Source organism: Danio rerio, chromosome 17 (assembly GCF_049306965.1).
Source record: "Danio rerio strain Tuebingen ecotype United States chromosome 17, GRCz12tu, whole genome shotgun sequence".
NCBI lineage: Eukaryota > Metazoa > Chordata > Actinopteri > Cypriniformes > Danionidae > Danio > Danio rerio.
Genome location: NC_133192.1, coordinates 40,527,369 through 40,553,907, shown reverse-complemented (window position 1 = coordinate 40,553,907; position 26,539 = coordinate 40,527,369). Strand labels below are relative to the sequence as shown.

The 26,539-nt window shown below is 35.8% G+C and overlaps 1 protein-coding gene across 3 annotated transcripts in view; it reads right to left on the bottom strand.

Moving 5' to 3' along the window:
- ccdc88c (coiled-coil domain containing 88C) overlaps positions 1-26,539 on the bottom strand; it is a 112,358-nt gene that overhangs the window by 29,875 nt on the left and 55,944 nt on the right. For all 3 annotated transcript variants that reach the window (XR_012392729.1, NM_001423870.1, XM_073927271.1), the window contains exons 13-20: positions 25,623-25,804; positions 25,396-25,533; positions 22,339-23,409; positions 19,236-19,363; positions 12,531-12,672; positions 12,262-12,447; positions 12,022-12,183; positions 6,542-6,819 (exon numbers count right to left, since the gene is read on the bottom strand). Coding sequence is in view for 2 of the 3 variants with exons in the window: in NM_001423870.1 (NP_001410799.1) it covers positions 6,542-6,819; positions 12,022-12,183; positions 12,262-12,447; positions 12,531-12,672; positions 19,236-19,363; positions 22,339-23,409; positions 25,396-25,533; positions 25,623-25,804 (2,287 nt within the window). In the remaining variant the exon portion in view is untranslated. The remainder of the gene's footprint in view (positions 1-6,541; positions 6,820-12,021; positions 12,184-12,261; positions 12,448-12,530; positions 12,673-19,235; positions 19,364-22,338; positions 23,410-25,395; positions 25,534-25,622; positions 25,805-26,539) is intronic.

The following is a 26,539-nucleotide window of genomic DNA, read 5'->3' as shown; positions in this document are numbered from 1 at the left end:
ATTCAATTAGATGAAAATTACTTTGACTGACAGCTGTCTTTCCAAATGTGTTTGTTTTCACGGAATTATTTATTTAGTCAATGAAATTATGCAGTGAAATACAGAAAAGGTCTTTCCAAATCATTCCCAGTGACCAAAAAAAAGCTCTGAAATTATTTAAAAGTGTCTTAGGATTCAATATAGTATGAGCTAATGAACAGACTTTACCTTTATCCATCACAGCCAGAGATGAGCAGTATTTATGATGTGAAGTATTTCAAACACGTATAGTAAAACACAAAATCGTATTTTGTAATCTGCATTTAATAAGGTTTATGAAAATGGCTTAATATATTGTATCAAAATACTTTAGTGTTTTGTAATTTGGAAATACTTTGTATGACATCTACATGACGACATCATGAAAACGTGGCCTTTAATAGCAGTGGTTTCTCAGTTATTTGCCAAGGTTTAAGATCAGACTACAAAATTGATTAATATGGAAGAGGTTGATCAATTCTTGGAGTATAAATCGAAATTATGCACCACAAATAAAGAAAGAAACAGAAAAAATAGCAGGGGTAGATTCTGGAGCAGGTCAAAATCAGACAGGAAAATAAGACAGCAACATTAAAAAGTCAATACAGTGGCGATACCTACAAAACTCTATTGGCTGTTTCAAATGCCAGTAGCTGATCTGCAGGTGCCCTCTATAAATAGTTAATTACAAACTTTGACGCACACATTGTTAAACACAACAGTTAACTTTATCAAATGAAATGAGTGCAGTTAACTCTTTTTTCTGTAAATGAACTCATTTGAATAGAGTTTTGAACTCAGTGTTGCTGTGTGAAGCTGTTGATACTGTTCGTGGAGTTGTTTAATGATCCTCTACTACGATTTTCAGAGATTGAACTTGTTTTATTTCTGTTAATGATGTGACTGAGGTCTCTGTAGTTGTGTGTTTCTCTTCAATAATTCTGCTTGTTAATAGCAGGAGTTCATCATTAATGCTCAATCAAGACTTACTTTATCACTTAAATACCTCATTACTTCAACTTAAATGGAGTAAGTTCACAGTACTCAGATTAGTTTTTTAACTCAAATAGTTTGTTGCAGTCGGTTTCCTCAAATGGTTTGAGTTGCCTTAACTTATTGGGTTTTACAGTACTCAGTTGGTTTGAGTTCTCTTCATTTACTGGGTTTTACTGTGCTCAAAATGTGTCATGTACTCAGATGGATTAACTTCACAGTACTCATTAGCATTAGCTTTTGAACTTAAATGGTTTGTTGCAATCAGTTTCCTCAAATGTTTTGAGTTACTTTTTGGGTTTTACAGTGTAGTTAATCAGTAGGAGACAAAAATATTGAACAATACTCTAGTCTACAGACTGGACAAAAACTCAGGTTTTATAGCAGCAAAAACAGAGAGCTTACAGTTTGTTGAGATATCGTGTTTTGAAGAGTACATTTGTAAAAAATATATATATATATATAAATAATAAAAATGATTTATGTAAATAACTAAAACTAGAGATTTTAGTAGTTTTCAGAAATTGTAATTTTACATTGTGTATTGCAACCCCCCCACCACCCACCCCAAAAACAACAACATTGATTTATTTAACAAATTAAGCAAACAAAAAAAAATACCAACCTTTTAATATATCACCCTTTAAAAATATAAGACTGTTAAGAGATGTTGGCAATTTTCACTATAGACAGGGATATAGTAAGAGATATAGTACTAATTTCCAACTCATTATCTGCATTATATGGTTTAACAGTGATTAAAGAAAACCTCTTCAAGATGACTTTCTGTATGAAATTTTTACAAATTCTATACTAAAATTAAAGAAAAACACAAGTTTTTCATGAATGCCTCCTCATGTATAGTAGAGGTGAGTGAGGTGCAGAGAAGCTGAATTATACTTGATTAGAGAAAAGCAGTTGCTGTCAGACATTGTTTACTTCACAGTTGAATGGTGAAGGAACTGATCAAATAGGCCTGTTGATGGAAGGTTTGTGAAGAAATGTTATGCTCCCTTGTAAAAGTATTTCCAAAATACAAAATACAGTATTTTAATGATACAGTTGTGGCTGCTGTATTTGTAGTTTATTTGGATATGGAGGTATTTGGTATTTTATTTGAATACATTTTAAATGTATTTTTGCACAACCCTGATCACAGCTACATTTTCATATCTGTCAAATTACAAATGGCATCCAGACAGAAGTCCACAGAGGATTCACAAGCACTTAAAGGAATTGTGATGTAACTATGAATGCCAAATTTAATTTGATTTTTATTTTGCATATTACAGGTAAGAAAATAATAAATTAGTAAGGTGAAATCAAACAATAGGTTTTATTAGTTTAATTCTTTATAAAAATATATAAAGAGCAGCACTTTGATGATATTAAAAAAAATGTTTTGTTTACACTTCAAAATAATTTCCATAATCTTCAAGTCATTATTATTAATTGTTTTCTAAACATTTTTCTTATGTTTTATGACAGGAATAATAACAACAATAGCTAATATTTGTATTAATGTTGTTGTTGTTGGTGGTATTATTATTATTATTATTATCATCATTACTATTATTATGATCAAAATATCATTATTGATAAATTTTAATTAAAGTTAAAAATATATTATTATTAATTTATTGTATTTTCAAAATATTATTAATATTTCTCCATTAAAATTTAAAATATTATTAATATTATCATCATTATTATAATCGTAATAATCATATAATAATAATTTGTTCATTTATTGTACTCCAAAATCTAATTTTTGACCATTTTAATTATTTGTGGAGATTTTGCAATATTTATTAAAGCTTATCAGGACTTCAAATCTATAGGGTATTTCAAATAAATAATTGAAGTCACACAGAGTTCATCTGACAGAAAAAAACCTGGGATGTTGTTTCATATGCCAACACTCCAAAATGCGGCTGTATTGTAAATGGATGGTGGTAATTTAAATACATCAAGTAATTAGTAAATTGAATGTGGGTGACATGTGGCGTGCTGGACATGAACGTTGAAGCCGGTGGACATTACAGCTGATTGGGGCCCTGACAGCCATCTGGTGGAGCCCTCGGCCGAGGCCCCCAGAGACACACTGCTGCATTATTCATTAGACACCGAGATAAAAGAGGCAGGGGGAGACTACACAACTACATTAAGGCAAACTCCACAATGTTTTTCCTGTCTTTAACAAAAGGAACAACTTTCCACACTGCACCATGGAAAAATGAGTGCGACAGGCACGCGTGAGAGGATTACTGAGTGAATTAGAGTGTGTGTGTGTGTGTGTGTGTGTGTGTGTGTGTGTGTGTGTGTGTGTGTGTGTGTGTGTGTGTGTGTGTGTGTGCGCTCATTAATGTCTCCAGATAAAAATAATGTACATTTTCCACTGTGACCTTCCTCTAAAAAAACACTCTGATTCCCAGAAGGGACGTTTCACAAGCAGCACCACCAAAATCCAAACATTTAAAAAATATATTCCAAGACAAGTCCGGTATTTAATGTCTAAAAATGTTACTCAAAACATGCCGTATAGTTGCTAGACTATTAGCTAACGACTTACTTTAAAATGAACTAAACCATGCCCATTTCTGATCTCCCAAAAATGAAAACATGTTTTGCAATCGATTGGAATTGCAAAAATAGGACGTTCTCCCCCATTCTGCTTCATTTTCTTCTGCAGAACACAATAGATGGACACTGCTGAGTTATTGAGCTCTTCTATAGGTGTCAGCTTCTGATTGTTTCTGTCTGCTTGAGAAGGCTGAGGAGAGTAGAGTAATGAGCTGCGTCTGCTCTGAATGGAGACGCCACAATGACCCCAGACCATTAGGAGAGCTGACACTGACTGAGATCTTCAGAGACAGGGGGCCCTTAAAGAGACAGTTCACCTCATATACACTCACCGGCCACTTAATTAGGTACACCTTTCTAGAACCGCCTTTTGCCTTCACAACAATCCTTCATGGAGTAGAGTCAACAAGGTACTGGAAATGTTCCTCAGAGATTTTGGTCCATATTGACATGATGGCATCACGCAATTGCTGCAGATTTGTCGGCTGCACATCCATGATGCGAATGTCCCATTCCACCACATACCAAAGGTGCTTTACTGGACTGAGATCTGTTGACTGTGGACATCATTTGAATACAGTGAACTCATTGTCATGTTTAGGAAACCAGTCTGAGATGATTCACACTTTACAACACGGCACGTTATCCTGCTGAAAGTAGCCAACAGAAGATGGGTACACTGTGGTCATAAAGGAATGGACATATTTAGCAACAATATTCAGGTAGACGGTTATAATGTTCAATTTATACTAATGGGCCCAAAGTGTGCCAAGAAAATATCTCCAGCACCATTACACCACCACCCTGAACTGTTAATACAAGGCAGGAGGGATCCATGCTTTCACGTTGTTGATGCCAAATTCTGACCCTGTCATCTGAATGTCCCAGCAGAAATCGAGACTCATCTTCTGCTGCTGTAGCCCATATGCCTCAAGGCTCGACTTGTTGTGCATTCAGAGATGCCCTTCAGAATACCTCATTTGTAACGAGTGATTAGTTGAGATATTTTTGTCTTTCTATCAGCTGGAACCAGTCTTCTCTGACCTCTGGCATCAACAAGGCATTTGTGCCCACAGAATTGCTACTCACTGGATTTTTTTTCTTTTTCGGACCATTCTCTGTAAACCTTAGAGATGGTTGTGGGTGAAAATCCCAGTAGGTCAGCAGATTCTAAAATGGCACCAACAATCATGCCACGTTCAAAGTAACTTAAATCACCTTTCCTTCCCATTCTGATGTTCAATTTGAACTGCAGCAGACTGACTTGACCATGTCTACATGCCAAAAATCCCTTGAGTTGCTGTGATTGGCTGATTAGAAATTTGCATCTACGAGCAGTTGGGATGGGTGTACCTAATAAAGTGGCCGGAGAGTGTATGTTGTCATCTCTTGCATATCTTTTTTTACTGGATATCCCTACTTATTTAATTATCTGAAATATAGTGTGATGTCTATTTGTAAAATGTTGCATAGAGTTGCACAATGAATCTTTAAAAGAGCAGCTTTATGCCTCATTTCCAGTGTTTTGTATTATGTAGTGCAGTACGGGTCACTCTGATCAGGTTTTTGTTTCCACTGACAATAGTACCCTTAGTTGCGTATGCCAGAAAGTTGATCAGCATGATTTTCAGGAAAAAACCCCACATGGCCTGTTCACATCAATTTTGTCTTTTGCGAAGTAAAGTTCATCTTTTCAAATAATGTGCAAGCGTGCGCTAAAAAACAGAGGAAGTGACGCAACTTGTGCTTTCCACACATGCTCTAATCCTTTTGGAGGGTCCCTCTGACTAGTAGTCTGATTAGAGTATAGGGATGAGCCCTTCATAATTTTGTGCAGTGTGACTCTAAATAGCTTCCCTAAGCTTCCCCTTAAAGGATAATTTCCTTAAGTGCACATCAACTGTATTTTTCTAAATCCTTCATTCCAAAGAGCCCAGTTTTGATCACTGCTATTTGGCACTTCAATATGGCTTCCATGATTTTTCACTCCGATGTGCCCTTTGGAGGTTGATATATCTCATTTGGAATGCGCTATTAGGCTTTGCAAACAACAATGGAGGACATACAACAAACACTGTTCTTGCTTTTTGGCTATTTGTCACTAAAAGACAACAAGCTATGTTTAAGCACAGTTTATTGCTGCGCACCATCACTATATTATAACAATGTCATCAAAATGTCACTTCCTATGTTGACATTCCTCTGGCTTGCTGCACAAACAAGTGACGATTCTCAGTAAACCAATAGCCTTCATCAGTGAGTATAGCTCCACACTTTCAGTAGTGTAACGTTGTGCTATAAAAAGTGGTATAGTGCAGTTTGCTGTTTTGGCATCTTTGAAAGTGAACACAAAATCATAAAAACAGGCCATAAATGAAAGTCAGCCTGAACTGGGGCTTTCTCTTGCACATCATTATCTAATAGCAAACTAACGGTAAGAGAGGCATGGTTAAAAATGCTAATATACAGTAGCTATCGAAGCTCTCAGGTTGATGACAACAGAAGAAACTCCACTCCAAAGATGAAAGCAAATGGTCTGATTTTGATTACCAAAACAAACTTTTTTTTTCAGAGGATTAACCTGGACGGATTCATTATTTACCTTAAAAATAACAATGTGAGCTAACAAAAAACATTGTAATTTATGATTTCACATGGACTTCTACTGGTTTCGTTTGGGAGGAAAAAAATCTCCCATTAAACTTAAAAGAAATAGAGATTTCACATTTAGTTAGTTAATTATCGATACTGACTGACAGGAAACAAAAGTCAAAAAGTGACAGCACCCTATCCCTGCTGTTATCATTGATAATTATCAATAAAAGAGTCTAGTATGCAGTGTATATAATCCACAGAATCTTATGATTTTAAATATATGTATAATCCCATAATGTCTGATATACAGCATTTTGGAAAGGTAAAATCGTAAAAGTTGAAAGGCACTGACTTGTTCTCCAGTGTGCGGTTTTCTTGCTCCAGAGCTCTCTGGCTGGCCTTTAGTGCTGCATGTTGAGCAATGAGCTGCTCGTACTCGGACGCCTGGCGTTCATGCACACCTAACAGACGCTCATGGTCCTGTGTGACTCGATCACGGGCCGCACTCGCCTCCTCTCGCTGTTTCTGCAGAGACTCGGCCTCCGACTCCAGAGTCTGCAGCTGAGCCTGTAAAGCTCCATACTGAGCCATGAGAGAGGAGCTCTGAGAGCTTAGAGTCGAGTTTTCCACCTGAACAAGAAGATAAAAGGGAAAATAAAACATTTAAAGATTCCCTCTTAGTAGTTTCAAATTTTAAGTTGCGATATTGAAGGCAAAAAAGCTTATTTAATGCACTTGTCAATTTTGAGATTTTGGGCATTTGGGCTTTCCACAAAGTGTTTCAGTCTAATGCAGAGAAACATCCAGAATAGACTTTTAAAGCAGTTCACCCAAAACTGAAAATTCTGTCATCATTTACTCACCTTTGTTTCAAATCTGTTTGTCTGTCTATCTTAATTTTTTTCAGTTTTTCTTTCCATACAAAAGCTGGAAACCTGTAACCATTTTCCTCCTATGGGAGTCAATGGTTACAGGTTTTCAGCTTTCTTCAAAATATCTTTTTATGTTTAGTAGAAGAAAGAAACAAAAAAAAAAAAGTTTGAAACCACTTGAGGGGTTTTAAAAAGTAAGTAAATTAACATTTTTGGCCATGAACTATCTTTTTAAGTGTTTCTATTAGGGATGCTCCGATTAGGATTTTTACAGAGTACCAATTTCTTTTCATGGTGATCAGCTGATTCAGAGCACTAATTCTGATGCTTCAAGCTTTATATAACTTTGCCATTGCATAAAGCACATTTTCCCTAAGTATAATAGGTCTACTTAAGTGGAGATTTCTTCTTTTCGTGTGAAGAGAATAAATGAGGGACGTTGCTTGTGATTATTTCTTATGACCATTTAGAGTGGACATATCATGGTCAGAAGCAGAAAATGCATCAATAAACTACTGTTTATTGCAATAAGTAAATTACAAGTTTATATATATACATTAGGGATGTAACGGTATTGTAAATACCGTCATACCGCAATATAAATTTTTTTCGATATTACCATGACTCGGTAAAACTATAGGTCTTCTGAGAAAATTTGCTCAGGCGAATGAAGCGAACGGGAGGTAGCGAAAACTACAATTCCCATCAGCCCATGCTTGACCATCATCCTTTGCGGTCTGTTGTCGCTTCAGATCCAGTAATGCGGAAATGGAGTGTGCTGCTAGAAGCGGGGATGAAAAAGAGCTGGAAAACTCTAAAGCGGGTGTTGTTGCCGCGCGCGTACTGAATAGCGGTGTTGTCGCGCGAGTTCTTATCAGCTGTGTTGCCGCGCGCGTACTGAATAGCGGTGTTGTCGCGCGAGTTCTTATCAGCTGTGTTGTCGCGCGCGTACTGAATAGCGGTGTTGTCAGCACACTGTTCAGATTGATGATGAGACCTCTATCTTACTCATGGTTTGTCCTCTCAAGTGGGGGAAAGACAATGCACAACGTTACCCACTGCTGTAAACCTGGGCCAAGTCATATCTCTCTTGTCACAGAAACCTCAGTCCCAAATGAGAGGGTTTTTTCTGTTGCAGGGGACATTGTAAATACCCAGAGATACCAGCTTTTACCAGATTATATTTATATGATAATTTTCCTTTAAACCCATCTCTATCTAAGTGAGTGAGTGATTAAATGTTGAATTGATGAGTTTTCAACAATACTAAATTGAAACTTAATTTTTTTTACATGGTTTAATATTTTTTTGTTATTAAAATTGAAGTTCCTGTTTCAAAGCTTACAGATAGATGGCTAATTTGTATGTCATTGACACTTTTGGCACTTTTTTGGAGTATTTTCATAAGTTTTGTTTTTTCCTGTAAATGATTCAATAAATACCGTACCGTGACATTCATACCGAGGTATTACCGTACCGTGAAATTCTGATACCGTTACATCCCTAATATATATATATATATATATATATATATATATATATATATATATATATATATATATATATATATATATATATATATATATATATATATATATATATATATGTAACATAGGTGTGTGATAATATTTTCCGCCATGCTTTAGAGATTGCAATATTGTAAAAAACATAGAACTTTCAGTTCTTATATTTAAAAAGGTCTAAACACATGTAAGGTCATTCCTAAATGTAATGGAGAGCCCCAGAGCAGCTTGATTGATCTACGAGAGGGGGGGATTTGCACCTGAGATATCTTTACTGATCTATTCATTTATTCTAACAGTTGTAATGCTTAGAACATCACTGTGCCTCTCGCGAACTGTTCTCTTGCTCACTGACTCTCATCACCAAGATTTCTGGGGTATTTTATCTCATTTGCAGGCGTCACAGACCCACTATGAATATGCAGGTGGAACTTCTGGAAGAGATAAAAAATTAAAAGATAAATAGGGGTGATTGCTCCGCTCGTGTCACACCATGCTAAAACACTGGATATACAACGGTTGCAACAAACAGACCATAGCTTGTGCGAGTCGCGCCAATAAACTGTATAAACAGGGTTCGCACCGCATCTTTATGTATTTTTGTTTATAAATAGTCGGCTGAATATATACAATTTTATTCACAAAACTATTGCATTTTTCTGGCTGTTTGCAGCAGATTATGTAGAATTTACTGATAAAAGAAGATTCCAAAAATCGAATATTTAAAAATAACAAATCTTTTGAACCTGACTATCCAATGTCCAGATTTGTGAACTAGTATGCAATTTATTCAGAACGATTAAAGTTTGTTTTATACCCTATTTACCAGCAGTGTCTTGCCTTAAGCTAAAAAAAAACAAGCATTCAAGATAATGAAATTGAAAATACTGTGAACAACCTATTCGACTCTTATGTAGTAAAGAAACCCATAAAGGTCTGGAATGACTCAGCAATGAGTAGATAACAGAATTTTATTTCTGGGTAGACAATCCCTCTCTTCAAAGCAACTGTCTGTCTTGCTGTGGGTCAGAGGTGAACAGTTGAACATTCAGATTTGGAAACATCAATTCTACTGTCTGTTGTGTCACACCTGCCAACTCTTAGTCCCCGAGGTCACAAACTTGCTCTGGAAGGGCCCTTAAACCAGCAGCAGCAGCATAAGTGTAAGAGCGGCATCCTCACCTGTTCTTTCTTTCATATTTCCCTGGTTAGCAGTTACAGGATGAGCTACTTTATATCTATTTGTCTGGCCATATTATTTTTTCAGCTTTAAAATGGTATGAAAACTGTGCACTGAATCTCAGAATATGTTCATAAAAACGGAATGTACTGTATAATGTGGAATTACATGCACAGATTTGGCAAATTTTGGATGAATCAATTAAAATGAGGGCTGTGCACCAAATGAAACGACAATATTGACTAGTGTGGGCATTCTATTGTCTGTGAAAACAGCAGTTTTGTTTGCTACGCTCATTTTTCAGAATTCATCTCACTGTATGAAGTGATTGTAGACATCAAATTCATCTTTCAGAGCTGCTCAGCTAGTTACTTTTTGCTACTGTGAGAATTCAGGAAATTCTTTGTGCGTGTTCATATTCAAAGCATATTCACAACAAGCCGTCAAAACAAAAGCTTGAAAATGTGGTGACAGAAATATAGGCTTAGGACTTTTGCACAGTAAAATGTACTTCTCAATCCAATATTATTTATGATCAAGGCTTGACATTAACACCCACCAACCCGCCAAATGCGTGTAGATTATAGCTGTGGTGAGTTAGAGAGCCGCTCCCACTAATAATTAATAATAAAATACACGAAATGTTAATTTATGACCGTATGTCAATATGTGTGCAAATGTGATCTTAGAATTGAGAAGCAGTATGACGAATAAAAATAACTGTTTGCGAGAGCAAAAGAAAGCAGGTAAAAAAAATTAATCAGAGGACCATGTGCACGGTGAGACAAAGGAAATCAAGACAAGGGCGTTAGTGTCATTCGCACAGTTGAAGTAATGCGTGTAATTGTTTTAAAAGCGTGCGCGCTCTTGCTTCCTTGTGCAAAGCAACCATGCCTGGAAACACATGCCTGGTTCTCTTTGAAATGGACTGGAAAAAAAGCTAACGCAGCAACAGTCCTGCTATTTTCAAAAGCTTGAGATTCTTTGTAAGCAGCAGTGGTTGCCACTTTCACTTTAACCATTCTTTCAACAGATTATTAATGGGCCTAACGTTAACTGTGTGTACATGATCATGCTTTTTCACTTGCTTTCTTTTGTTTACAGTTATTTTCAGTAAGGGTTTAATTATCACCCTTTACAATAAAATTGCTTTAATAGAAGATTAACTCTCTATTTATACATAGTTAACTTGTGATCTGGGAAATTTAGCCATGACAGACCACTGTGCATAGTTTTAGATACATGATATTACATTTTTAGATTTGCGAATAAAAAGTGCATGTATACAGTAATATTGTGCTTGTTTTGCCACATTATTTAAAATTTGTGGCAAGGAAATAATTGGTTTGGTGTGGCCAGAGAAAAAAAAAAGGGAAAATCCTGTTGAGCCCTGAAAAATCATGTGAAATAAAACTAATTGCAATGCGACACTTTGCTCATTGAGTAAAGACATACAAAACACACAAAAAAAACTTCAAGAAACGAGGAGGCATGAGGACATAACACAAAATATATTTTCACAACAACAAAATTGTGGCTAGTGAAAATGGCGAGTGACTAGTAACATTGAAAAACAATTAGCCACAGTGGTGGATGACAAAGAAGTTAATGCCGAGCCGAGTTAATGATAAAAAGCATTAAAATGTCTGTAAAGAAAAAAGAAACAACAAACAACTTGTCTTCCTTGTTTAAAAGAAACAATAATAAATTGGAAGAAAAACTAAATATACTTTAAAATTCAGTAATCATTGAAGTTGGAAAACCAAAAATAATAATTGCAATCTTGAAAATCTAAATTGATCACACTTTATAATAAATAAATTCATAATTAATTAATTAATAAAACATCTATTTTTATTAAGATATATTTAAACAGAATTCAGACAGCTGTGAGAATCAAGAAACATAAAATAAATTAAAATAATAAATTTAAAAATCTGAAATAAAGGACCTTGCTTTAAACTTTCTACATCTCAAAACGTAAAATTCAGTGACATCGTTTACTATTTAAATTTATTTATCATTAGTCACAATAAACAACTTATCTTTGACTATGTTTGAGAATCAATGTTTACTTTTTTAACAGAATTTACTTAGCAAAAAACTTTAATTGATAATCTTAAGCATGATTGTTTAATTTATTAACAGTCCTATGTTTTTATAAGAAAGAAATCTGCACGAGAAAGGCCAACTGCATCTAAAACTAGCAAATCCTAACTAATACCGATTTTTAATGTAATATGTCTGACCACTGTACCTGGAGTTTAGCTGTTTCTTTATGGAGAGACGTGTTGTGTTCTTGTAGGGATGCTGCCTGTTTCTGCAGCGCTAGTGTTTGTGCGTTGAGCTGTGCGTTTTGAGAATCAATTTGCTTCAACTGATCCTTCAGAAGATATTTCTCTGTCTGTAGAGCAGCATTCTGGAGAGAATCACAAAAGCAGATTACAATACTGAAGATGACCCTGTGTATGTCAATAGAAACATGCCGTTGCCTTACATTCTTCTCAACATCGATCAGTCTGTCTTTGAGCTTGAGCAGTTCAGCCGTGGCCTCCCTCTGCTCCATCTCCCACTTCTCTTTATCTGGGAGTGATCTAGTCTGTCCCAAAGTCTGCTGGGAGATCTCAGAATGGGCTGCTTCTTCTTCATGCCTTTGCTTGAGGGCTTCCAGATTCTTCTTTACCTGGAAGTGAATGGAATGAATGATAACGTAAGGCACCAGAGACTCCCTTCAATCATTTTGACATTTAAGGTTTGAGAGCGTACAGTGGTGAGTTCGGTGCGTAGTTGCTGGTTTAAGCTGCTGCTCTCCTCCAGCCGAGACTCCAGGCTCTGGATCTTCTCTTCTCTGAGCTCCAGAGTTTTCTTCAGTGCTGACTCGATCTTGGTCTCCAGGATCTTATATTTACTGAAAGATGAGAAAGCACAGGGTCGGTATATGAAAGCAATAAGCCGTGGTTCACAGTGAATTTAGAAGAGTTAAGGTGTGTTGTTAAGCTCGACACTTAGTTGTGCCCAAAACACATCACGATGCAGCTCTGTGCCTAAAACTACCTTAGATGTTAAAAATTTACTGTAAAACACAGCTTCACTGGGATTATTGCTTCTATAAAAAGTGTATTCCATAAACCTAAAAAGAGTTATAAAATAAACAAACCTAATAAAATGTAGTACTTGTAGTGGAATGGTTACCATAACAGTCATAGGTGTGTGTTTGTAGAGTATTGAAACTCTTTAAAGGTCCTCTGTAGTGCTTTGAAATGTGCATTTTTTATTTGCTGCTTCACGCAATCTCAACCGTAAAATCAAGAGAAGGTGGGAAATAACGCAGCTACTCGCCTTTAAAAAAAGCAGCCAATAGAATTTACTTTTTTTTTTACAGCTTTGCCAGTGAGAGTGCTTCAGATAAAATGAAAAGCAAATGAGAAGCGTCTTGAAGGGGGTGGGGCATACATGCTACATACATACATACATACATACCATACATACCATACCATCCCATACATACATACATACATACATACATACATACATACATACATACATACATACATACATACATACATACATACATACATACATACATACATACATACATACATACATACAATCATACAATCATACAATCATACATACAGAGAATTTGATTGGTAAAGTTTGAGGTGTTGTGAAAAAAAATAGTTGATACATTTTGACTGCTGTGATGCACACTAGCTAATAGTTATGCTTGAAACTAACAAACTGAAAGTAACATCTTAAAAAAAACTTTTGTTTTTCGTTTAATTTGACGGGATCTCTAAAGGTTCACGGTGGTTTTTTTTTACATGCACTTTTAATTTCTCTTTGCTATTTGGGCTTATTGGAACCTAATGAGAATAAAAACCTAAGTATCATTTTTGATATGATGTACTTTTAGAGAAAAATTATGTCCATATATGTGGACTCGTGGTCCGAATTTACATAAAACACTTTTTTTTTTTTTACAGTTTTTTATGCATATTCATCATGTACATTTTTTGAACATGTTAAAAACAAAAAATGTTCTCATTTTAGACAGTTAAAAATAGTGTTTGAGACATTTCATATGCTGCAAAACAGTTGCAAGATGACACTCTATGTCTGTAACAAAATATAAAACATTCAAAGTATTTTAAACAGTCACTTAAGAGCTAAAATGTGCTGTCCACATATGTGGCCACTAAGCCCTAATAATTTCTCAGTAATTTATTATGTATTAAAGGGCACCGATACTGAAAATCAGCTTTTGTTAGCCGTTTGGACAAAACTGTGTTTTGGTATAGTGCGTCCACAATCATACTGGAGTGATATAAAGACAATGAGACTTTTTCTTTTTTTTTTATTTCCTGATGTTAAAATAGGATCCAAATCCCTTACATTTTCAGGCCCACCGCAACATGACAGGGAAGTGTGGTTTCCCTGCCCACCAAATTGATTGACAGCTGCATATTAACGCGTCTTTGTAGTAACGCATATAATCATATCGACAAAACAGGACGTGCCCAAAGCAACCGGGATTAAAAAATCAGTTCAGCTCTCTGTGATCATCAATCATCATCAAATGTGATCAAGAATGAGTTTTACAAGTTTAAACGTTTTCAAAATAGTGCATGTTCGTAATGAATTACAGCGATTTTGCCGTCTTTTATCACCACAGCTGCATGTCAGTATAATTATAAATGAAGATGCTTTAATCCTGGTTTGTGCAAGTTAAATCAGGTTCATTTTGTACATTACATAACAAATATCCATACAGCAGTGGATATTAATGTGTATCCAGTCACATTTGCCATGCAAAAACAGTGCAAAATTAAACGCACGCTATGTGTCCGTGTTGTGTGTCTGTGTGCGTGATCTTCATAATGACATTGTGTGTGACTCATCATTCTCATTGACTTATTAACTCCACAACAAACACATCAAATAATCATTGGAAAGTTATCTGACGCAGTCGAGGCAGAGATTGAGGTACACCCTGCAGGCACGTGGGAACAGTGGGCAGGGAGAACTAGCATTTAAGGCACAGGCAACAAAAACAGCAACATTGTGTTTAGAGCAGAAAATTTCAATATTCTAAAAGGTATAATAAACATTCGGATGGGTGTTTTAAGCTGAAACTTTACATACACACTATGGTGACACAAAAGACTCATCTTTAATCTTGAAACCGGTAAAATAGGAGCCCTTTGATGGGAATGAACTGGAGTGAAAGTGTTCATTATTGGCTCAGGACAGCTCATGGTGCATTAACTAATGTTAACAAATGCAACTGATTTTAGTGATTAGTAAATTTAGTATCAGTAGATTTAAATCTAATAGAAATAGCACATGTAGAACTGTTTTTACAACTGTTTATCACTGGTTCATGTTAACAAATGAACAATTATAGTAAAATGTAACTATAAACTTTTAATAGTCAACCATGTCTACAATTCTAAGAAAAAAAGTTTCATTCTGAATTAAATATCGTTTATACTATACACACACACACACACACACACGCGCACACGCACACGCACACACAATACCCGCTTCAAGGGATTACTAAGCACAATGGAATGCGACTGTTAGCAGTAAATTTTCTTCAAACACAAAGTGATTATCGTTTTATGACACTATTAGCTGACGAGAAACGTCTCAGTTGCCACAGAGTCACGTTCATGTCTTTTGATCTAACTTACAAATACATGTCACTCTCACCCTAATAAAAGCGTTAAACGTGGGAGAGAGGGTGAATCTACCTCTTTGCAGTGAAAAACGAATATTTCACTTCTGAGCCCTCTACAAGGAGAACACTCAAAACTAATTACTCAAAACTCTGGTCTCGATAGAAAGAAACATCAGACTATCAGAAGAAACACAGCACAACACCGCAAAGCTTCTGCTGACCATAATATATGTAGAGCTTATATCAGGTCATTAAATGGAGCTATATTAAAGACAGGAAAGTCAGCATGCACTTTGAGATCTAAGCCAATGAATAGTGTTGGGGAAATTCTGCTTTCAAATATTCTGTTTTACATTGTTGCGTAACTCAACACAAAAATATTAATAAATAGTAATAACAACAACAACAAAGTAGAAAAATGTGAATTTGTACTTTGTGCTATATGTAAAATTGTCAGAGTATTTTTTTTTTAATTGACTTATTGCTTAAAAAATTGAGCAGTCATGTTTAGAGTACTTTAATAAAATGTGTTGATTCAATTGTGGTGATATTCAAATGTGGTTTCTAAAATATTGATAAAATGTGCTTTATTTGTCAGTGTTATTGCACAAGATTTAAATTTGAGATTTTTCATTTGAGAATTTCTCAGTTTTTTTCTTTCTGTTTTTGACCATGGAGTACAGTTGTTTGTATGTTTGTTCTTAGGTACTTTCCAGACCTTTAATACATATATCTGAAATTCAAGTTCTTTTAAGTACTTTCAAGAAGCGTGGGAACCCCGTCTAACACTTCAAAAAAAGTGAAGACAAACCATGATGATTTGCAAAAACCTAACATATACTTTAGTTTAAATGTGTACAAATGCATAAAGCATAAGATGCAAATTTTGTCATCAAAACAGTAAATTAGAGAAAAAAAGAACAGAAACTAGACAAGGATCTAGTGCAAATGTGAGAAGTGCCAACAGTATGTTCAACCACACTTAAACAGAGTTTCAAAAGAAGAAAAAGAAGAAAAAGGAAACAAACACACTGCAAAAAAGGATTACTTCACCTAAAAATGAATATTCCCACACCGTTTCAAACCATTTTAGATGAATTCCAAGAGCTCCATTATCCTCTATAGCAGTGGTTTTCAAAGTGGGGGTCGGGACCCCCCGAGGGGTCGCGGGGGCAATGAAGGGGGGGTCGCCTGGTGATTTCCAAAAATCTATTTATTTTTATTAAACCATAAGAATTAACATATTTTATCCATAACTATACTGTTAATAAAAATAATTGTTTATAGTTACTATATACTATATAGTTACTATAGTAACTTATAGTTACTAGTTCTATTGGATTGCGACCCCTGGGGTAATTACATTATATTAAAGGCAGCAATAGCGTCAGATGCATTTTGATTTTATAACATCAGGTTATACTTTCTGGCACATTTAAAGCACTGACACAAATTTAATTGGTGTGTCTACGTCATTGCATGCAAGGTTTCTGTATTTATAACCACCTCAGAGGATATTGGGGGTCGCGAGTCACTGGCATTGTTATTTTGGGGGTCGCGGGCTGAAAAGTTTGGGAACCCCTGCTCTATAGCAGAGGTTCCCAACCTGGGGGCGCCAGAGTTTACAGGGGGGGCGCGGGAGAGGATAAGTATTGAGGAAGAAAAAGGCATAAAAATGCTCCACTATTATAAAGGGCTTTGCAATTAATCGAAAATCCGATTTAGATTTCGGTTTCAAACGATTATAAAAAAGCATTAATCGAGATAAATGGTTATTGCATCATATTTCGCCACAGTTGTACACGTGTTGCTCTTAAAAGCGCGAAAGAGCTTATGTGTGTGTGCAGCACGATCACGCAGTCAGAAGCATGCAGCCGGTCAGCATTCACTCTCATTCACACACTGAGACGAGCAGAGGAGCGCAGACATCTAAAGTCATCTTAACGTGAACGCTTTAATGGTCAAATAGGTGTCAAAACGCGGTGTTTAGTGATTATTTACATTAACCCTCATTTGTGTAATAAACAAACGAGTTGAGGATCAAAAGACATGAAAGAGAAACCATTAAAGAGACAGCGCGCTATAATCCTTCTGCCGCCTGTTTTTATCATTATTAAACAAACATAACGAGAAAACCCTCGCTGCTTTTGACTGAAGGACTGCTTTAGCTAAAGTGTTTTTCTTACAGTGAAGATGCTTAAAGCACAGTTTGTTTCATATTTTTATTATATTGTATTTATTTCTCTTTGCTTTGCAGGGTGGAAAATAACTGTATGTATACAGTTGAAGTCAGAATTATTAGCCCTCTTGATATAAGCAAACCTTTTCCTGCCCAATTTCTGTTTCATGGAAAGAATATTTTATTAACTTATTTCTAAACATAATAGTTTTGATATCTCATTTCTAATTACTGATTTCTTTTTGTCTTTGCTATGATGACAGCACATAATATTTTACTAGATATTTTTCAAAATACAAGCATTTAGATTAAAGTGCAGTTCAAAGGCTTAATTAGGGTAATAAGGCAAGTCATTATAACGGTAGTTTATTCTGCAGACAATCAAAAATATATATTGCTTAAGGGGGCTAATAATATTGACCTTAAATTGGTTTCAAAATATTTAAACCTGTCTTTATTCTAGCTAAAATAAAACAAATATTATAGGAAATACTGTTAAAATTCCTTGCTCTGTTAAACATAATTTGGGAAATATTTATAAAAAATAAAAATAAAAATCTCAGGAGCGCTAATAATTTTGACTTTAACTGGCAATGGTTTTGAATAATCGTGATTACAATTATGACCAAAATAATTGTGATTATGATTTTTCCCAAAATTGAGCAGCCCTACTATTATATATGTATGGGTTAGGGTTAAGTACCAAAAAAATAAAAAAATAATCTAAACACATGCGTAAAATTCCAACATAATAGTGAAAATAATTAAAATAAATAACTTTAAATAATTATTTTAATTTTGGTCACTCGCGCAATCTGCTTGTCGACGTGTCGTAAAGGCAAAATCAAAACAAAAATGGCAGACAAATGTAAATGCAGTGATTCTTCAGAGGCAAAGAAAAAGATTAGACAGTATGACAAAGCCTACCTAAATTTTGGTTTTATTGAAGGCCAAGACAAGTTAAAACTGATTAATTAATATTTTTTTATAGATATTACTATATATTAATATTACACAAACACACACACACACGAATATATATATATATATATATATATATATATATATATATATATATATATATATATATATATATATATATATATATATATATACATACACAGTACATATGTGTGTGCGTGCGTGTGTATTTATATGGTGGTGGGGCTCCAATGTTTGTATATGTTCATGGGGGGGGCCCCCAAGAAAAAGGTTGGGAACCACTGCTCTATAGACAGAAATGGTCAGGAGATGTTTTCAGTTTCTTTTCTGGACTTTAAACATCTCTGAATCATTGCTGTCTATGGAGAATGAGGAAGCTCTCAGATTTAGTCTAAAACATCTTAATGGGTTTTCCGAAGATAACAAACGTCTTTATTTAATAACAGAGTTAAAATTTTTGGGTCAACTAATACTTTAAAGGCAAAGTCAACAAATCGAGTAGAACCTCACCTGCTACATCTATCAGAAGGCAGCGTCCACATAAAACAAACAAGACAATTTACAGGATCTCACAACACCTTGCACTTTAAAATGACCCATTTAATATAAACCTGACAACAGAAACGAGTGATCTCGATTCATTTACTCAACAAACGTCACTCACTTGTCTTCACAGCTGTGCTCTTCCTGCAGGAGTTTTTCTCTGTTTAGGCCGATCTTCTCCAGCTCGTGACTCAGCTTCTCCAGTTCATTACACTGCTGCTGCACCCTCAGCTTTTCATTCACCAGCTCCTGTTCAGAACAATATACAAAACCAACATTCAGCTTCAGTGATACCATGCAGAATACCATGACAGACTCTTATGACTGTAGACTAAAGTCAATAATTCTATTAAAACCAACATGAATCCACCCATTCAAATCAAAAAGTCTTAACTTTATCTAGTGAACTGATAAACTTAATCTCTGGCAACAGTCTTCTTCCATTAGGTCTTTTAAAACTTGCTCCTTTCTTAAAATCTACTGCGATCTAGCAATTAGATCTGTCTTCATTCAAATTCAGTGATCCATTTCACTCAGATTAAGATCATAATGTGGAACAATTAATATGACGCTGCTTCCATTATTCAGAGTTTTTAAATAACTAATAATTCAAGCCTTTTATGAAAAGGAATAAAAAGTAATAAAAAGTCATGTATAAATAATTCAAGTTATTTTTAATGTATAAAATAATTATTCATATTAATCAATGATTAATTTTTACTTGATGGTTAGAATTTTCAAATTTAAATACCGACTGAGAAATCATATTTTTCGAAACAATATGAAACTACCATTACACTATAAAAATATAGCTGCAAGCAGCATTTAACGGGGCCAAGCAGCCCAGAGGCCACATTATAAACTAACATGGCAACAAGCTACAGGGGAAAATTCTATACCTTTTTTGCAGCATGTTCTGAGCCAAATTTGGTGGAAATTGGGCTAGCAATCTATGGAGAGTTCAAAACAACAGATTTTCAATCTAATTCAAGATGGTGGAAAGGAAGTTGTGTAAATTAGGGAATAAATTATTTCAATGTTCACAAATCAATGATACAAGGAATCTGCAAGACCAGTCTCATGACAACAGACAAAACTACTGAAAAGTCATTTGAAAAAGTTTAGATGATTTCTATTGATAGAATTTAATTGTCTGTCAATTTTACGCAGAAGGTGGCTGAAACTGACGTAGTTTGGTCAATGTCAAGTGTAGTTCACACACATTAAGTTTGGTTTCAATACTTCAAACCACTGCAGTGATTCAGCCTGTAATGTCATCTGGCACCATTACATCAAGTTTGCTCAAATGCTAAATGACAACAGTTTTGTCTATCAACATGACTGCCATAACATTTGGTCTACATGGTCTGAAGTTGATCTGAGTCAAATTTGGTGAAGATTGGACCAACGGTCTAGGAGGAGTTACAAAAAAATGGTTTGAACAAAATTAAAACCTCGGACAGGAAGTTTGTCAGATTATAGCATAATTGGTATCTGTGTTGTCGGCATGACCCAAAGAATAATTTGATACCAATTTCATCAAAATAAGCATATGCAAGTCAAAATTTATAACCAGATTTGTAAGTTTCATTAAAATTAGCTAATGAATGTCTTGTAACTCTTGACCCAAAGGTAGCACTGTCATCATATTTGTTTTGATGTGGAAAGTGTGAAGCGACGACAGACCTTTGGTGTCATTATCTTTAACTATAGCAGAGATACAGCCTCAGATGTAGTTTGGTATCATGCATTCATTTATTTGGCCATAGGAGAAATGGTTGTGCTCAACTGAGCCTGGTTTCTCTTGAGGTTTTTTAATTCTTTACTTTTGCCAATTGGTGAAGTTTTTTCCTTGCCGCTGTCGCCACTGGCTTACATAGTTCAGGATCTGTAGAACCCCTGTATCAAGGGATTTGCTCATCAGTTTTTGGATTCTCATAGTGATTATTAAAAAACCCTAAACTGAGTTAAATTGAACTGAACTTCAACACTGAAAACTGGACTGACACTGTTTCAATTTATTATAATCTTCTATGTAAAGCTGCTTTGACACAATTTACATTGTAAAAGTGCTATACAAATAAAGGTGTACAAAAAAATTGTCTGTACTGGAAACAAAAACCCATACAACTATCGACACCAATTAAGTAACTTTTTGTCAACATGATCTGAAGATGATCTGGCATACCAAATTTCATAACAATTCGACTATGCGTCTGTAAAATATAGCAATTTTTGACATAATTCAAAATGGCCGACTCCGAAAATGGCTGAACTGGGATAATCAAGCATCATTTCACTCGGATGTAAAGAAAAGTTTGGACCAAGGGCTGAGAAGTTATGAGCAAAAACGATACTTTGTATCTCTGGACCACTAAGGGAAAGTGTGCTGAAACACTGAAGGTAATTTCAGACCATAGTTGTGATAACACACACTAAGTTTGGTGTGAATATGTCAATGCAATACGAAGATACTGCCTCAAGTCCATTTACGCAACATCTACATTAAATTTAAATGCAAGTTAATTGAAATTAATTGGTCCAGTCAACTTGAATTCAATCACTTTTGGTCAGCATGGTCTGTAGCTCTTGTGATTCAACTTTGGTAAAAATCGAACATATGACCTAGGACAAGTTCATTCAAATAGGTTTGCAAAAAATTCGAAGTAGCGAAAAAATTGTTATGACGGAAAATTATGTCATAAGTGTGTTTAAATCGGCTTAAGCCGAGGAATCAGTGGAATAAAGAATTTTGATTGTTGCTCATCCGATTAAAAAGTTATAACAATAAACCTAAGTGAAACTTTGGACAAGTGGTGGCGCTAGAGAGTTAGAAAGTCCAAATTTGTTTTGGTTGATGATCAGACTGTCCTCTATCAGTGTGCCAAAGTTTGTGTAAATGCTGCAAACGGTTCATAGGGCTGCTATAGACTCCCTGAGAGGAAGAAGAAGAAGAGGAAGAACCCAGAAGAAGAAGAATAAGAACCAGAACGAATAAAATAGGTCCCTACACACCTTCGGTGCTTGGCCCCTAAATATCCGTATTTTGTAATTAATGGTGTTTTCCATTTATTTACAGGTTGAATTGCATTATGGCACAATGCTTAAAGTTTTCAAAAATTGTCTTCAAATGACATTTGTGTTGCTTTGAAAATTGTCATTTATGTTAATTTCATAGCGTTCATTTAAATTAAAAAGTGTGTCATATACCATGAGTATTATACCTCTCTAAGTGTGGCAAGAGTCTTCTTATCCATGGTGGCCTGTTTCTGCAGGTCTTTGTTCTCTCTCTCCAACTCTTTGAGTCTTCCTGCAGCCTCTTTAACTCGGCCTAACTCTTTACTGAGAGCTGTGCCTTCCTTCTCCATGCTGGCTAGCCTAAGACAATTCTCTTCCAGCGCCGCCTCCTTCACCTCCAACTGCTGCCTGAACCTCCGCGCCTCCTTCTCCAGCTGCTTTTTCTCCTTCTCTAGCTGGCTCAATTCCTGCTCCATTCCTCGATTCTCCTTCTCCAACGTTTCAGCCCACGTCACCTTCTGCCTCAAACCCTCTAATTCTCGCTGCAGATCCTTCATTTCTGCCTCATTCTGCCTCAGTTCACTTTCTAGACCTTGCATTTTGGTGGAGCTGTTCTCCAGAGTCTGTTGCAGCCGTTGGTTCTCTAGACTCAGGCTTCCACAGCTCTTCTCTAGTCTTTCACTCCTCTTAGCCTGAGAACGCAGCTCTTCCATCGTGCGGCACATCTCCTCGTGTTCTCGCTCCAGCTCTGCATGTTCCTGCTGTAATTGAGCCAAGCGTGCAGCTGCTGGACGGAGGGTCTCCAATGCACGACGCTGCTCCAAGTTCTCCTCCTCAAGTTGCTGGTGATCCTTCTCTAAAACAGCCAGACGCAGGGTGGCATTCTGTGCAGTGTCGGCCAACTTCTTGAGTCTGCGATTGTCTTGCTCCAGAGTGGCATTCTCCCGCTCCAAGGCTTCGGCACGCTCGCTTCCGATCTTCAAGGCTGCTGCTTCCCGTTGTAGCTGCTCCCGGACTCTCTCTAGACGAGGAACTTCCCTTTCCAACTCCTCGCATCGCTCTCCTCTTTCGCGGAGAGATTCCAGCTCTTTAGTCACTTGACGTTTCTCAGCTTCCAGACGAGCTAGTTTACCACCCGTTTCAGAGATAGTCTGATGCAGAATGCGGTTTTCTGTTTCCACCTCCCTCACTCGGGCCTCGCTGTTTGCCTGAGCCCGCTTCCGGAGGGAGCTCACGGCCTGGGTCAGGTGCTCCTTCTCCTGTTCCAACTCTGAGATCTAATATCCCAAACAAAAATACACATGGTGTTAATGAAGCCATTCAAATATGATCATCATTATCATTGGATGTCTTTTCGATTGTTACAATACCAGTGGTAAATCAATACTTTTTAAATTGACACTTAAAAAAGGACCTACAAAAAGACACTGGATGAACTTTAAGAGCTCTATTTTAGCGATCTAGGCGCAAAGTCCAAGGCGCAGGGCGCAAAAGCATTAAGGGCGTATCAGAATCCACTTTTTTCTATTTTAAGGATGGAAAAATCTGCTTTGCGCCAAAGCGCATTGTCTAACAGGGTTGAGCTTATTCTCTTAATGAGTTGTAGGTGTGTTTGTGCTTTGAGTGTCATCTCCCATTTAAGAGTCAGTTGCGTCGCACCTTAGCGCATTTGCTATTTACATGGCATACTTTATAGGTGGAAAAACTGAGCACTTCACTAGCGAGAAAACAGACCATCTGCAGCACAAGAAGAGACTTTAGACCTTCTCTCAGCTGGTCTATTGCGCAGTCTATTTTAGTTCTATTTTAGAATTTCTCTAGTTTCATTATTTCCTTTTTTTAAAAAAAAAAAAAAAAACACCTCTCCTGACCATCTTCATCAGATTGTTTAAAATGCTAAATTACAAATCACATTCACTACAAATATTACATTTGTATTACAAAACTACTCAAAGCTGCGTATACATCATATGTACAGTTAGTACAGTTTTTTTTTAATTAATTTCAAATTTATTTGATTTAGGGATGGCCTAAACTTTTTATTATTTCTTTTGGTCAAAAGAGAAAAAGGCTAAAAATATGAGCCAGAAAAAAAGGCTATGCTGTGCCGCACTGTCTAGCAGTGTTCATTCCGCTAGTTTTACTCCCCCTCCAGCTATTTACTTGTAAGTGTGACGTCACGTGAAGTTCCAAGCCCTATATCAAACTGTATGGGGAGACTCATTAAATGGTAATAAACATTTATAAAGTGATATAATACTTTCGAAAATCATGATCGCAATATATATTTCCATGCCTAATATCCGATGGCAAGAAATTGATTTTTTATTTTTTTTTATATATTGTTAAAATGTTGGTATTTGTGATCCAGCAACCTATAGAATTTTGTAAACACAATAATTTGATATAAAATTCAGTTTAATGTGTGATTAAATAGTCATAATCTATGACTAAATAGGGGCCATAACCAAATAATTTCTCAATTCAAATGAGTACCGGCTTGGACCCTTAAACAGTGTTCCATACGTCACCGATACGCCACAACTTAAGCGAATAGTCACTGTGTGGAGTCAAGCAGCTTTCACACCAGATGCAGAAAGCACTGCACTATGAAACCCATTCCTTTCAGTGGCTTGTAATGTTTTGTTTCTGCACTGAACAAAGTGCAAGAGCAGTGAGCGCACCGTCAACTAGCTTGTGCAAACATCAGTTTCAAAGATCACTAGAAAAGCAAAGTTCACTGAAATAACACACCAAAAATACATTTCTATGTAGTATACTTGTTCCTGCTGCCTGCCATAGCCCTACTGTGCAGTGAAAGCAACACTCGTATAAATGACACCTCTTAACTCTTTGACAGTCAATAAAATGCAGTTATATATTTTTATCAATATGTTTCAAGTTAAATTTAGAAAGAGTTACAACATTACATTTTATTATTGATGGAAATATAAATAGTTATTATTAAGCATTTTCGGTTTCAGTTTTTATTTAAAGTGCATCGAGAGTTTTAGATTTCAGGCCCATTTTCTTTTACTTATAGGTTACTGACAGAAAATGTAGCTTATTGATGTCTTCATATACAGTACAGAAGCATGTTTTCGAGTCTTGACACAGGTCTATGATTTCAATCAACAACAGAGGCATTTAAGTTGCAATCAAAGTAGACATTGGAAAAACAGTCTTACTAGATACCACTTAAGTTGATACCATATTATACCCCTTATCATCATGGGTTTACTTGTCTTTCTTTAGATGTTCACCTGTCTATCTTTCTCTGCCTGGATTGTCTCCAAAGTTTTCTCCATTCTCTGTTTCTCTTTTATTAGCTCCTCTCCAAGGTTCTCCATGTCCTGAGTTGTCTGTTTCTCCTGGTCCAACTGGGACTGCAGACGCTCCAACTAAAACACAACACAGATGAGCATTCAATATTCGTTAGCATTCAATATTCTGGCTCTCAGTCAACAGTAAAATAAATATAGAAATGTACCTTCTTGCTGAGGCTTTGGTTCTCTTTCTCCAGCTCCAGTGAATGCAGCTGACCTTCCTCCATGTTGATGGAGGCCTCTCTCAGTTCCTGAATGGTGCTCTGAAGGCACTGGTTTTCCTTCTCAAGCTTCAACAGTCGGCTGGATGCGGACTCGTTCAGCTCAAACACAAATGACTTACGGGCTGTAGTTGGAGTGACAAAAAATTATGTTATTCTCTTTATTCTCTCTTTTAATTTACCTTTTGTTTTAGTTAAGTTGTTTTTCTTTTTTATTTGAGTAAAAATATATAATAATTAATACAAAATGATTATTGATTGTGTTCAGCACTTTTGAGTAATGCTGTGTTGTGTAAAAAAGTGATCTATAAATAAACTACAACTACTACTTTATTAGCAAGAGACCAGGAACTGAGATAAAATAACATATAAAAATATTAAATATAATTATTTACAATTAATAAATAATATTTTATTAAATTAGATGTTAAATTATCAACATGTCCTCCATCAGTCAGGAGCAAATCTATTCTTTAGATCTCAAAAATGGATTAAAAAGGGATTAATTGCGAACATAAATAGCAATTTTAAGGACAAATGCCAATTAATAGTATACATGGGTTAACCTCAAAAAAGGTGACATAAAAAATGTTACGTCAAATTAGAAATGATGATCTCTGTGTTAAAGGCATTCACCCCAACCCTCTCCATCATTCTCACTCTCCTCTCATTTGGAACTGCTCTGAACTTTGGCCCGTAGGCCCTACTTTGGGCATCTAAACTACTGCCACACTGAAAGACATTTTATAGGATGTCTTTGTAAATAGTAGTAAAAAGGAATTATGGTCATCTTTTTGCTTAAAATATAATTACTGTAAAGAAAGCACATCTAATGCACAGGAAAAGAGAAAGCTATATTA